The sequence below is a fragment of the Miniopterus natalensis genome, chromosome 6, assembly GCF_054644295.1.
Source record: "Miniopterus natalensis isolate mMinNat1 chromosome 6, mMinNat1.hap1, whole genome shotgun sequence".
NCBI classification, from domain to species: domain Eukaryota; kingdom Metazoa; phylum Chordata; class Mammalia; order Chiroptera; family Miniopteridae; genus Miniopterus; species Miniopterus natalensis.
Genome location: NC_142086.1, coordinates 73,326,655 through 73,339,319, shown reverse-complemented (window position 1 = coordinate 73,339,319; position 12,665 = coordinate 73,326,655). Strand labels below are relative to the sequence as shown.

At 36.5% G+C, this 12,665-nt stretch overlaps 1 protein-coding gene across 1 annotated transcript in view; it reads left to right on the top strand.

Moving 5' to 3' along the window:
• Window positions 1-12,665, top strand: part of LEKR1 (leucine, glutamate and lysine rich 1) — a 106,956-nt gene that overhangs the window by 22,950 nt on the left and 71,341 nt on the right. Inside the window, exon 4 of the mRNA XM_087818360.1 lies at window positions 11,671-11,790. Within this exon, the coding sequence (XP_087674486.1) occupies window positions 11,671-11,790 (120 nt within the window). The remainder of the gene's footprint in view (window positions 1-11,670; window positions 11,791-12,665) is intronic.

Genomic DNA, 12,665 nt, shown 5'->3' with positions numbered 1-12,665 from the left:
AACCAGGGAGTAATGGGGCCACTTCATTTTAGTTGTGACCTTGAGTTGATTTTTAGCACATTAAATATTGCTTTGAATAAGAACATTTAAAAAAATCATTTGATTAAATTCTCACAAATGTCAATAGGTAGCTTACAAAAGTCAGCAGTTACATAAATGCTAAACTTTTCCTCTTTGACTTCTGCTCATGCAAAATTGAGACTGTGCATGGAGATATGTGCAGCAGGATAGACCTTTCCACAAGGAACCAGACTTAAGAGTTTTGTTGGTTATGGTTAGCTGTTCTCATAAATCAGGTGAGCCATATAAGTAAAGTGTAGAGCAGTCATCCCATGGAAGGGGCACAGGTAGGTACTAAAGGTTCAGAGAGACAGATTGAGTCCACAGTTTGGGATAAAACAGAGAGTGTCTCTGAGTTTATAAATGAGAGTCAGAGGAAATAGGTGTAGCTGGCTGGAGTAGAGGGTGAGGGGGCAAACAAGGCAGATTGTGTTAATCATCATCTTCTCGTGCCAAACTTACTTTCCACATAGACCAGTTATATCAGTTAGGAACGCAGTCTGCAGAAAGAGGTTTAAATGGACAAGGGTTTATTTGTTTCTTGAATCAAGAAGGGATATAGGCAGCTCAGCCATGCCATGTCACCAGGGACCCAGCCCCTTTCCACCTCTCACTTCATTTCTCAGTAAGTATGGCTCATGCACTGCCAGAAGGCAGGAATACGAAGGGGGACAGTTGGGGAAGTGCCTGTATTGGGAAATCAAAAGCTTTCCCACAACTGCAGGGGAGTCTGGGGAACAGACTGCAGGGAGTTGGCTCACTGCTTCCTGAAATAACATCAGGCTCTGTTGGAAGGAGGAAGATGCTAGCAGGGCCTGCCTCACCTGAGCATTACATTTTCCTTAAGAAAATAATGTGTGCGTGCTTACTGTAGTTCCTTGAAAGAAAGAAAAATAGTATCTCAAAAAAGGAATATATGTTTTCTGTACATGTCTTTGTCCAGGCTGTGCTTTTTCTGCTTTTGCAGTGCTCTGATGTGTATGGAAGTAGTGTAAGAGGCACAGATGTTAAAATGTTTGGGACAACTGAATTTTGAATACTCAAGATTTTGTAGAACAAGGAACTGATGTAAAAGTTCTCATGGGGTGGGGCACACTCCTTAGGGAATCACTTCAGATCTCTTGGGGCCTTTTCAAACCCTTACCTCTCTTCCAAAATTCTGATTTGTCCCTTTTGGGGAAGATTGAGAATCTGTGGTGAAATGAGAGCTGCCACCGATGCGAGGGTGATGGGCACATGGGGAAGGCAGGAAAAAAGGGTGAGTACTACTTGGAAAAGCATTTATTCTTTTTCAGGGCACTGAAAATTGTCTCCAGTGGACACGGTTGTTAACAAGTTATTTAACCCTAGAAGTTTATATCATATTTTTCTCAGTCTAGAAGTACAGATATGCATTTATTGTGTTGTATGTACTACTTAAACTTTGAGAAACCTAAGCAAGTTGTATTCCCACTGTGGAGCTCTGAGACCAGCTAGTCATTTTACCTATTACCTTTTCCTTTTTCTCCTGCACCAGCACTAGATTACATTACAGACCAAAGTTCTTAGGCATAGAGGATACTGTTTTCCTTTATTCCTTCTCTCTGTGGATACATGCAAACAGTAAACAGAAGTAGACAGATGTTTTTACTATTGGTACAAATAATGTTTACATGGGTTTCCTTGCTACTAGATAGGGAGATTGATATTTATTCAACAACACTGATAGACCTATGTACACATGTATATCTTTTATTACCAGTATAACTTTGAAAGCCCTTCTGTGTATCATTATGTTGTTCCTATAGCAACATGGTTACCAAAACAAGGTACATTTTTTTCTGCTTTGTATTTTTAAAGGAGATCTTTCCCCCTCCAGCTTTAAAATCAGCATTGTAGAGTTTCAGTCCCAGACATTCAGTAGTCTTTTTACTTATAACTCGTTATTTATCACTGTAACATAAAATACAATTTTTATTGGACTAAAATCCTAGTGGGAATTATGAGAATGGATGAAGGGAAGCAGTGTATGGTATGGTATAAACAACAGAGGCTCTGCTGTTATCACCTAGCCCCATGACCTTGTCTCGTCTTCTGTTACTTCGTCTATAGAATGGTCAGAGAAGCAGCTACAGGAATGATATTCCCATTACTCTGTGCCTGGCAGGAATTCAGTTATGTTTCACCCTTTTTCCCGTTTTCATGCCTGTTAAGTTAATAGCATACAGTGTTTTCTTCCATACATATCATCACATTCCCACCTACCTTGGATTTCCAAATATTGCCTAATATTACAAGGGAAATTCTTGAGTCTAAGAAATATCCTGATCTCAGTGCTACCACAATAATTCCAGTTATTTCTTTCATGGGTCATGTCTTTGGTGTTGTATATAAAAAGGCATCACCATACCCTGTTTTCTCTTATGTTACCTTCTAGGAATTTTAATAGTTTGCATTTTACATTTAGGCCTGTGATCCATTTTGGCCAAATTCCTTGAGGTAAATCTCCCAATATTGTTGAGGCCACACTATGACTGGTTTCCCCTGGAGTTTTTAACTCTCAGAATTGTCTGCAGTGAGCCTTCAGCAATTTGTAAACTACAGTTCATGCTTTCCTACTCAATAATTATTCTTTTCTTTTCTTTTTTTTTTTAATATGCCTTTATTGATTTCAGAGAGAGGAAAGGAGAGGGATAGAGAGATAGCAACATCAATGATGAGAGAGTCATTGACCCGCTGCCTCCTGCAGCTCCCCCCTTGGGATCGAGTCTGCAACCTGGGCATGTGCCCTGACTGGGAATCGAACCAGTATCTCCTGGATCATAGTGTGCTGGCTGGGCTCAATAGTTATTTTTGAACAATAAGGGCAAACTGGAACTATTCTAGGACTTATGATTAATTTTAAGAAAATAATATTTACATATGTAAAAAAAGTATATAAATTTTTTTTTTACTAAGTCTTTTTCCTTTTATTACATTGTTTTGGGTGGGAGTTCTCCCCTCCCCCCAGCAATTTGTGATTTAGAAATCATTGCTTCCATGGTCAGATAAACAGATGATGAAGACCTGTATTGGTTTTCAATAACCTGTGTCCTCTAAAACGTCTTTTGGGTGACCCTCATGTTCATTTCTCCTCCTGGTCACTTTCTGCACAGGCAGTCCCAGTTTTCCTTCTGGGTCTGCTTCTGTGCATTTGTGGCTTCCCCTTGCCATGTAGAACCTTTGGTTCTCCTCTGAAAGTATTGTTTTCTCCAGTCCATGTCAACATAGACAAGTAAATTACATTTCAAGGTTTTCTTCAAATTATTGTGGTCTTTCTTTTTAGCAATAAATTACAAAAGTGTTTAATGGTTAAACAATTTGTTGGTCTTATCTAACTTTCCTGTCGCTGTGGGCGTGTGAGCTTCCTTTTTATATTATTTATTCCTCCCAGCAACCTTTTTTTCCTTTGACATGATTTTTATTTATTTATTTATTTATTTTTACTTTTTATTGAATTTATTGGGGTGACATTTATTAATAAAATTATATAGACTTCAGGTGTACAATTCTGTAATACATCATCTGATATTGTTTTGTGTGTTCACCACTCCATATAATTTTGATACAGATTTAAGTTAGTATAAAACTCTCTGAGGCCATTCTCATTTCATTGTGTTTGTATGTTGTTGTTGTTTTCTCCCCCTTAGCCAAACTAAACTGCCAATTTTATTTCTTCCTTTGTGGTTAGATTATTTTGATTAAGACCTTTCTTTTTTATGATGTTACCTCCATGTACTCTAGTCCATAGTGACCTCTTTTGGATATCATATAGCATTTATACTTTTTAAACAAACCATTTGGCAGTTGAGTATATACTGCCTTATTTGTGTTTTTGTTGGTGTTTTTCCTTAAGTCTTTCCTTTTTAATATGTCAAAATCCTTGAGAACAATAACTGTCTTTGTCTTCCCTTGTATCACCCATAGCACCTTGCACGGTGATATGTACATGGCAGATGTTTGCTAATCTACTGAGTGATTGAAACGTATGAAATGAATCTTGAAGTCGAGGTTTTCATATGACATTTCATTTTGATTTTACCACTGTACATAACATAGGAATGTTTGCACACCTCCTGCAAGGTACTCGAGCTTATGTGTTGTTCTATATTATAAATGATATCTATGTCAAGAATGAAGTGGAATGGTATATCTCTTGCTGCCACCTCTGTTTTCTATTAACAACAAATGTATGTAGGCCTAGAGATGGCTGTCTGCCATGAATTGCATCATTTACACTGGTTTTTAATATGCCTCCTGGCATTTCAGTTTCTGTTCTCAGCAGGCAACCTCCCTCGTGCTGAATCCTCTAATATTTGTACGCAGATAAATGCTTAGAGAGCTGTGAAAGATATTCTGGCTTTGCTTCTATGTGGTTTTAGATGAATGTCAAAGACACATTGGAAAGTGTATCATTCAAATGTAATTTAAAATATTGAATCATAATAATTTCCTGGAGCTTATATTCCATTTTTCCATTAATGGACATGAGTTTTTATATTGAGTTTTGTCACTGTGTATGATTACTCCTGGGTTTGTAATCATCTGCTCTCAGAGGAGGAGGGATGTGTCTCACCTGCTGCCAGCCAGCAGGCACTATGCCTGAAGATACTGTGCCTGAGGGGTGCAAAGAAACAAGAGAGAGGAGAAAAATGGAAAATAGTTTATAACCTTTTTCTTGCCCTAGTTGGAGGGACAGTGTGGCATGAGGCTGGGAAGAAGGGAGATGCATATTAAATGTGTTATCAGCTTTTAGTTAAGGCTCAGAGGAGGAGCTTAAAATATTTACTTTGTAATAATTATACATTTTTGTTGTATCAATAATCATGTCGATGAGTTTAACAAACAATTTTTAAAGCTTATTTTCCCTTCAAGACCCTTTGTGTTCAAAAGACTCATACCATACATAAGATAAAGGTAAAAGAAAATCACATTTATTTTCATAGAGAACATTTTTTCACAAATTTTATATTAGTAAATAATAGATTGATTTTTTTAAAAACTGGGGACAAGAGTTCATATTTAGTAACATCTATTCATAAATATTATGGATTATTTTTTAAATATTTTGTGTGGCCATCAGAATGGTAGCCTTGAAATCTGAATTCTCTTTTGGAAAAATATTTCAATGATTAATTTATACATTTTGCTTTATTGGTATATTGATGAATGTTTCCTGGTAATTGCTTAGGGGGAAACAATCAAACAGTAACTCATGTAATCATATGAGTTTTAATCCTATTATTGATCTAATTTAGAGTCATTTTTATCTATAAGAAAGTTTTGAAATAAAAACTGGGACATAATTACTGTATTAAGGTGCTAGGGTCAGAGTAATTCTTCTGATCCTCCCCTTGTCATCTGAAAAAATTCTGTAGATAAAGATTTAGGTTAACTCACTCATTCACTTATTCATGAATGATATCATTTTCTAACTTTGAATATCTTGAGAAAGACATTTAAATATGTATTTTTATATCATTCTGTTACTATTTTGACAAACTCAAGAGAGTTGTTCAGTTCATATTCTGTCATTAAACATGCAAATAAAATAATGATAACAGTGAACATAATGATATAATTGGGAGGGAATGAATGTTTACGGTTTTCAACATGGAATTTTGTCTAACGTGGTCTCAGTTCACCTCGCTTTTCACTGTGTCTGATGAAGCTATCCAGCTGAATGTGATCGAATAAGAGATGGGCAAGGAAGTTAGAGTTAGGAGTGGAAAGAGGATTGGGATAAGGAAGGGGGAAAAAGTAAAACAAAGCAGTTGATCTGCACTTCTGTTAAAATGCAGATGTACAGTTGGGAGAGATGGTAGTATTTATGACCAATTCTAACAGCAAAAAATATTTCAGACTCACACTTAGACTGGAAGCAGAACACTGCCAGGTAAAGAACTAATGCCAAATCCACAGCCTTTCTCACTGAGCACACGTAGGCTGACGACTTAAGTTTTTCTTCTCCTTTTGTTAATTATTTTGTGTTTGCAAAATAAAAAATTATGTAAAATTAAGCTATTGGCTTTCTCTGATATTAAGCCAGACGGTTTTGGAGAAGCACAGAGAGAAAAATAAAAGGATTGAAATACTAAGCGTGTCCAGCATATTTGGAGGGCTGCTAATCTGAGGAAAGAGATAACTACTTGAGTGTGCTAAGCTCTGCTGCACCTTTTCTTTTGCTTAAGTTTGTTTATTTCTCTTGTAACCTTTTCCTTTTAGCCTGTCTTTATTTTTTGTTGTGTGTGTTAAAAGCAGCATTTTCTTGGAATATTTGTGACCATTGTTCTTCTCTATCAGACTTTGTCCAGTGTTCTTAGGTATTTCTCACCAGTATCACATCATCACATTCCAAACACAATCCTGTTTCCTTTTTCTTTTTTTTTTTAATTTATTGAAAACTAGATAGAATATGAGTTGAAATACATAACATACTACATATATGCATCTGAAAAGTTAATGTTTGCATAATCTGTCTTCTAGCTCTTATTATCTGAAAAGGAAAGTTTATTTTCTTGTAAATGCAAAACCATAGACTTCTTTACTAACGTTTTCTTTGGTCAGATATTTTACTCACTCATATCTTTATATATGGACAATTAGGTTATAATTTTCTCCATTTCCTATCCTCTTTTAAAGGGGGTGGGGGAAGTTGGCTAATGAAATAAAACTCAAAATTGTCCATGAGTTAAAGCCAGTCATTTAGTCCTTCGTTTACACTGTAATGCGGGCCTGGTATTCGATGCTACTGTGGGAGGGAGGACAACTAGGGAGCTTTCTAGGGTTGACAGTGAGAATTATACTAAAAAAATTGTGTCACATAATTATAAGCATGTCTTGTTTATCTCAGTGGGGGAAAAAAAAGCAACATTCACCCCTTCGCTTCTTTTCTTCAGTGCCTTTCTCTCTTTTGCCCAAATCTGAAGTCAGTTTGGAGGCAGGAGGAGATGAAAGCAATTTGCTGTGGAAGCTAGAATATTAAGTGCTCTGGCAAGCATTCGGATTTCTCTCTCAGGAGGAAAGGAGCAGCATGCCAAATTCTTACCATGCTGAAAGACAGAAACTAACTGGGGTTGATTCTGAAAACATTTTAAGCCCATGAAAACAAAGGTTTGTGAGAATTACCACTGAACTCTTTCCCTCTGTGAACCTCTGAGTTTTGCGAGGGGATTTTGAAAAGCACACACAAATATTTGGAAATATGCATAAAGTTAATCTCCTGCTTACCTTTTCTTCAGCATATAACATTTGTGGTTTTTAACTGCTGCTCAATTCCCTTTCTTCCTAACACCATTCCACACTCCTCAATTCCTGTCAATCCCTATTAAGTATCAGTTTAATCAAGGCAGAATTCAAAGTACAAAATGCAAATAAAAATCCATCTTCTAAAATTATGTGCAAAGAAAGAATCAAAAGTAAAAAGTCAGAGCAAAGTACAATCAACTTCATATTAGTAGCAGGACAGTAGTCAGGCTGCCTGGGTTCGAATCCCAGCTCTGCCACTTGCTGTTTGCATGGCCTCGTTCGGCTTGCCTGGCTCTCTGCTTCTCCATCCCCTCATCTGTTAAACTGGGCCGACACTTGATCTACATCATAGGAATATTGTGATGTTTAAATGTGACAGCTCATGTAAATTATTAAGCACAGTGTCTGTCACTTGGTAAAGGCTCAGCAGAGTTCATTATTATTTTTGTTATTGGTATAAAACTTTTCTTAACTGTGGGAAAGTATGATCTTGAAAAATTAACATTGTAATATCAATGAAATGCTAACATATAAAGTAGCATGCTGACCTAATTCATTTATTTAAATGCCAAAATGAAGTAAGGTCTGAGAAGTTATAACATAATTGACCCAATATATACAGTATGACCTCACAATTCAGCATTGTTTGCCAAGAGCAATCTAAATCTAAGTGATAGAATATTTTATAAATGCTCAGTTTTAATTCATTTAAGTGTATATAATTAATAAACCAGGACAACAGAGCATTGTGTGATTTAATGCTTAATGAATTTGTTTTAATAAACCCTTAAAGCTAATATTAGAATTTGTAATTATTTTTAAATACAAATAATTCATACTTAAGTATTTTTTTCTGAGGCTTTTAAATAGGTATTGTATTAGTATTTTCATCACAAATAATATAGACAAAATTTATCTCAACCTTTAGTTCTATCAGAAATTCTCTGTTAGTATATTTGGAATCAATCAGATTGTAATATAGTCTTCTATTTCCCAGGCAACTCTGAGGCTTCTCTGTGCTGTTAATTGAGATCAGCATGATCAGCCTACCCCAAAGTCATGCTAATATCAGCATGACTTTGACAGACAGGTGGTTAAGAAAAGAGGCAGCAACCTTTTCTCAAGATATGGGCAGTCATTTTCTGAAAGCCGTGTTTTTTTTTAACAAGAGGACTGAAGTATCTTTGGGAAGCTAGATAAGCATCTTTGTGTTTGTTTACACTATTACACTCCAGGAAAATTTTCATTTTGGGAATACAACCCAGGATTACCTAAGGGTAAGCAAAAAGTATATACATTTACCTTTTGGGGTTACACAGTTCCATACTCAATAAATTATTAATACTACAAGACAGGCCCAACACTGTTTAGTTTCTACAAGTAGAAAAATGGAAAGGTTTATAAGTCTTTTTAATCTAGATAAAGGAAGGAAGGAAAGTCTTAAAGGATTATTAAGAGATAAGCAAAAGGTGGTTGTTTTAAGGCATGCAGCATAAGATTAGATGTCAGTGAGGATCAGTTCTCGGGGCCATGTTATCATCAGAGAATAGTTAGAATAAATTGTACTCATCACTTCCCTGAACTCACTGAACATGGCTTGGCTTCTTATGACAAGTACAGAGCTTACTGGAAGGGACTGGGACCTGGAATTATACCCATCTATTGGCTAGAACAGGTGCTAAAGAGAACAGCCTCAGCCTTATGTGTTGTGTAGGTATAGTCTTTTACTATCACCCCCACCCATATACACGCCCTTTGAATTTTTAAGAGGGTTGATGTGTCTGGGAAAGTTGTTAACAAGAGAAGTTTATAATAATTTACCCCAACAGATAGCAGAGCTCGTGTTGGAGATAGAAAAGTCTAATTGCTCAGTGACAACTAGAGAAGCTGAATTGCAAGGCTGTGGTCCTAGCGTAGAAAGAGGATATTAAGGATCTAGTCTCAGGTGGGGTTAACCAAGAGAATACAAGGTTATAAGAAACGAAGACAGAAGCCTGCTTATTAAAGAAGAGCAAAAAATCAACAAGAATGAATTGGCGCAGAGTTGGGCAGGGGCTGTTGAACTGGGGCCTGAAGTCAGAATTGGACCTAACAGGCAAGGGCGAGGAGAAAGGCATGAGGGCAGGAGGCTGAGTGTCCAAGGGGGGATGTATGGCCACAGCCGTGAGGTAGAGCAAGCCCTGCAGCACTGAGGGGAGGTCATTGATGTCCTCCGTCAGCGAAAGCGTCCATACGTGCAGCATTCTGAAGGAAGGGACTCAGTGGGAGGGCAGACTGATGGGACAGGGAGGCCTCAGGGACACACATGTTCCTGGACCTAAATCTTGGTGGAAGTTTCTTAGGTAATTCCTGTGGAGCAATCCTTCTAAAGTGCAAGTCTGATTCCTGCTTCAAATCCTCCAGGGGCTCCATGGCACTGAGGGGAAAGTGCAAATTCCATAACATGGCTCAACGCGATCTCATTTGCCTTCAACTCCTGTCACTTTGCATGAACCATTAAGAATTAACTTTCTGATACCCTATTTAAATGAACACCACTTTAAATAAAAGTGGTCACATAGAATAATTATTAAGTTAGCACTAAAAATAGAACATTGCTCCTCAAAGTACGTTCCAAGAAAGTCTTAAGAAGTGTCATTGAAAACATATTCTATGGTCAAGTTTTAAGTTTGGAAAGTATTCCACATTCATCTTCTCTCTGTGATTTACTCTACACAGCAGCATAGTAAAAGCTCCGAGGAGCCTTAACAGGAAAGAAACCTGTTATTTCCAATCCTGGTTTACTATGCAGCCATTTTTAGGGTGTTGGTGGGGGGCTTACTGTAGAACATACTTTGACAGCACTAAGGTAAGGATTAAAAAAACATTTGATACGGCGAAGAAACTGCTAAAAATCAGGCAAAAATCCCTTGATTGGAACCAAAAGGAAATTGAGACACTTGAATGAGGATTCCCCAAAAAGTTTAAATGAGAAAACATCTGTAAAGCATGTTACATTGGGCCTTTTGCATAGTTGGGGCGACGTCAATTTGTCATTGCTGCTATTATTGTTTTGTTGCTTAATGGGGAGGGAGATGAAAAAGGCCTCTTCTTGCCAGTTCTGTGAGAGACAAGTTGCTGTCAGTAGGGTAGATATCAGCTAACCCTTCAGCTAAGGAACCACTGCAATATTGGAGCAAATAGTTATAGTTTCTTCTTGCTTTCAAGTTTTAGCCTGTTGGTAACTGTTGTTATAAATTCAAAATTTTCTCTGTGATTTTTACAATTCTCTGTCTTTCTTTCTCTCTCATGTGTATGTCGTCCTTTCAGCTCTTCCTCACTGTCTGGCACCACAAAATGTTCTAGGCTCATCTTACATTTTCCCCATATATATATATAATGTTTCTCTATTTGTGTGTGTGTATACATATAAAGTTTATTGGGCAAAATGAAAATAGAATTCATTTATAGATAGTTACAAAAATAGCACAGAGTTCCCATGTACTCAGTCAGCTTCCCCTAATGTTATTACCTTACATAGTTATGGTACAATTATAAACACTAAGACATTAACACTGGTAGAATACTACTATTAACTAACCTACATGCTTTATTTGATTTTATCAGTTTTGCCACTAACATCTCTTTTTACAGTCCGACATTCCACCTGGAATTGTACCTTGTGTTTAGAACTCGTATCTTCTTAGTCATCTTTGATCTGTGACAGTTCCTCACTCTTTCTTTGTCTTTCATGACCTAAGGCTTTTGAAAATAATGGTCAGGTAGATTGTGGAATACCCCTCAATTTGGGTTTGCCCAGTGTTTACTCATACTTATGTTGAGATGGTTCATTCTGGCAAGAATACCTGAGATGTGACGTGCCCTCGTCCGTGTACCCCATCGGGGTGTATGTGATGGTGACGCCAGTATGTCTCTTTACAGGTGTTATTAACCTTGATCACTTGTCTACGGTGGTGTTTGCCAGTTTCTTCCACTGGAGTTATTTGTTTTTCCCTTTTCAATTAATAAATAACTTGGGGGTAGATACTTTGAGAATATTCAAATATTCTGTTTCTCCTCAGACTTTCCCCCACTTTTTAAGCAACTGTCAGTAGATTTTGCCTGCAGTAGTTTTTACTGTGCTCTTTTAATGATGGTTCTCTTTTCCCCCTCATTTCTTCTCATTTATTAATTGGAATTTCTCTGCAAGAAAGAGCAGTTCCTTCTCTCCCATTTATTTATTCAGTCATAGAGATGCATAGTTTTATTTATTTTTATTAAAAGTATATTTAAATATTCATTTAAGAAAGTACTCATGAGGGAATACTTAGGCTTGTAATGGACGTCGTTTGTTTATATTTTTAGAATCCAAGCTGGAAGCATGCAATTAAAAAGTCAGCAAAGTGAAATTCAGAGATTACAGAAAGAATTGAGTCAATTGCAACATGAGTTAAAAGTGAAACAGAGACAATCACAAGTCTTCAGGTAAGATTATCTTTAATTAATTGAAAATTATAAAGATTGAAAAGATACATTTAATACTAACTTTATAAACATCCAAACCCAATGTAGTAGTATAGTTTCTATATTCACTGTGATTGAAAAAAATGGAAATAACTTCACTTTTTTTTTTAACCATTATCACAATAGTTTTACCAATAAAATTAAAATCAGGCAAACATGTTGTTCTTATTTTGCAGTGACATTTAGATTGAAAATACAGTAACTAATGCATTTTCCTCTTGACCAGTATTTCTTGGTGTATTTGATCCCCTGGCACACACACAAAAAATAATAGAATGGGGAAACTTTCTAAATATAGTAATAAAACTGCTAAATTTAGAAATCGTCAATATAAAAGGTGTGAATTCTGTTTTTATATCATCTTTGGAGGGTTTATAATAACTAAAGGTAAAACCCCATGTTCTAAAGAAACTAGAAAGTACATTTTCTTTTCTAACTCTAAAAAGGGAGTTGAATATACAGAGAATATTAGAAAGAATGAATTTTTAAATTGAGTAACTTCTAGCTCTTAGAAAAGGGAAATAAGTTAAATGAGCATTACAAATAGACATAGTTCAGACTAAAAAATATGCTGGATTAATAGTTTAAATGTTAGGTCCTTTTTCTTTTTTTCAGTCTACTGCTTACTGCCAGAAACATTGTTCTGGGCTAATATTTTTAATTGATTTTAGAGAGAGTAAGGGGGAGACAGAGACAGACAGGCAGGCAGGCAGGCAGGCATTGATCTGTTGCCTCCTGCACCCTGACTGGGAATTCACTGCCACCTTTTGGTGTACGGGATGACACTCCAACCCACTGAGCCACACTGACCAGGGCTGGGCTAATAATTTTTTATA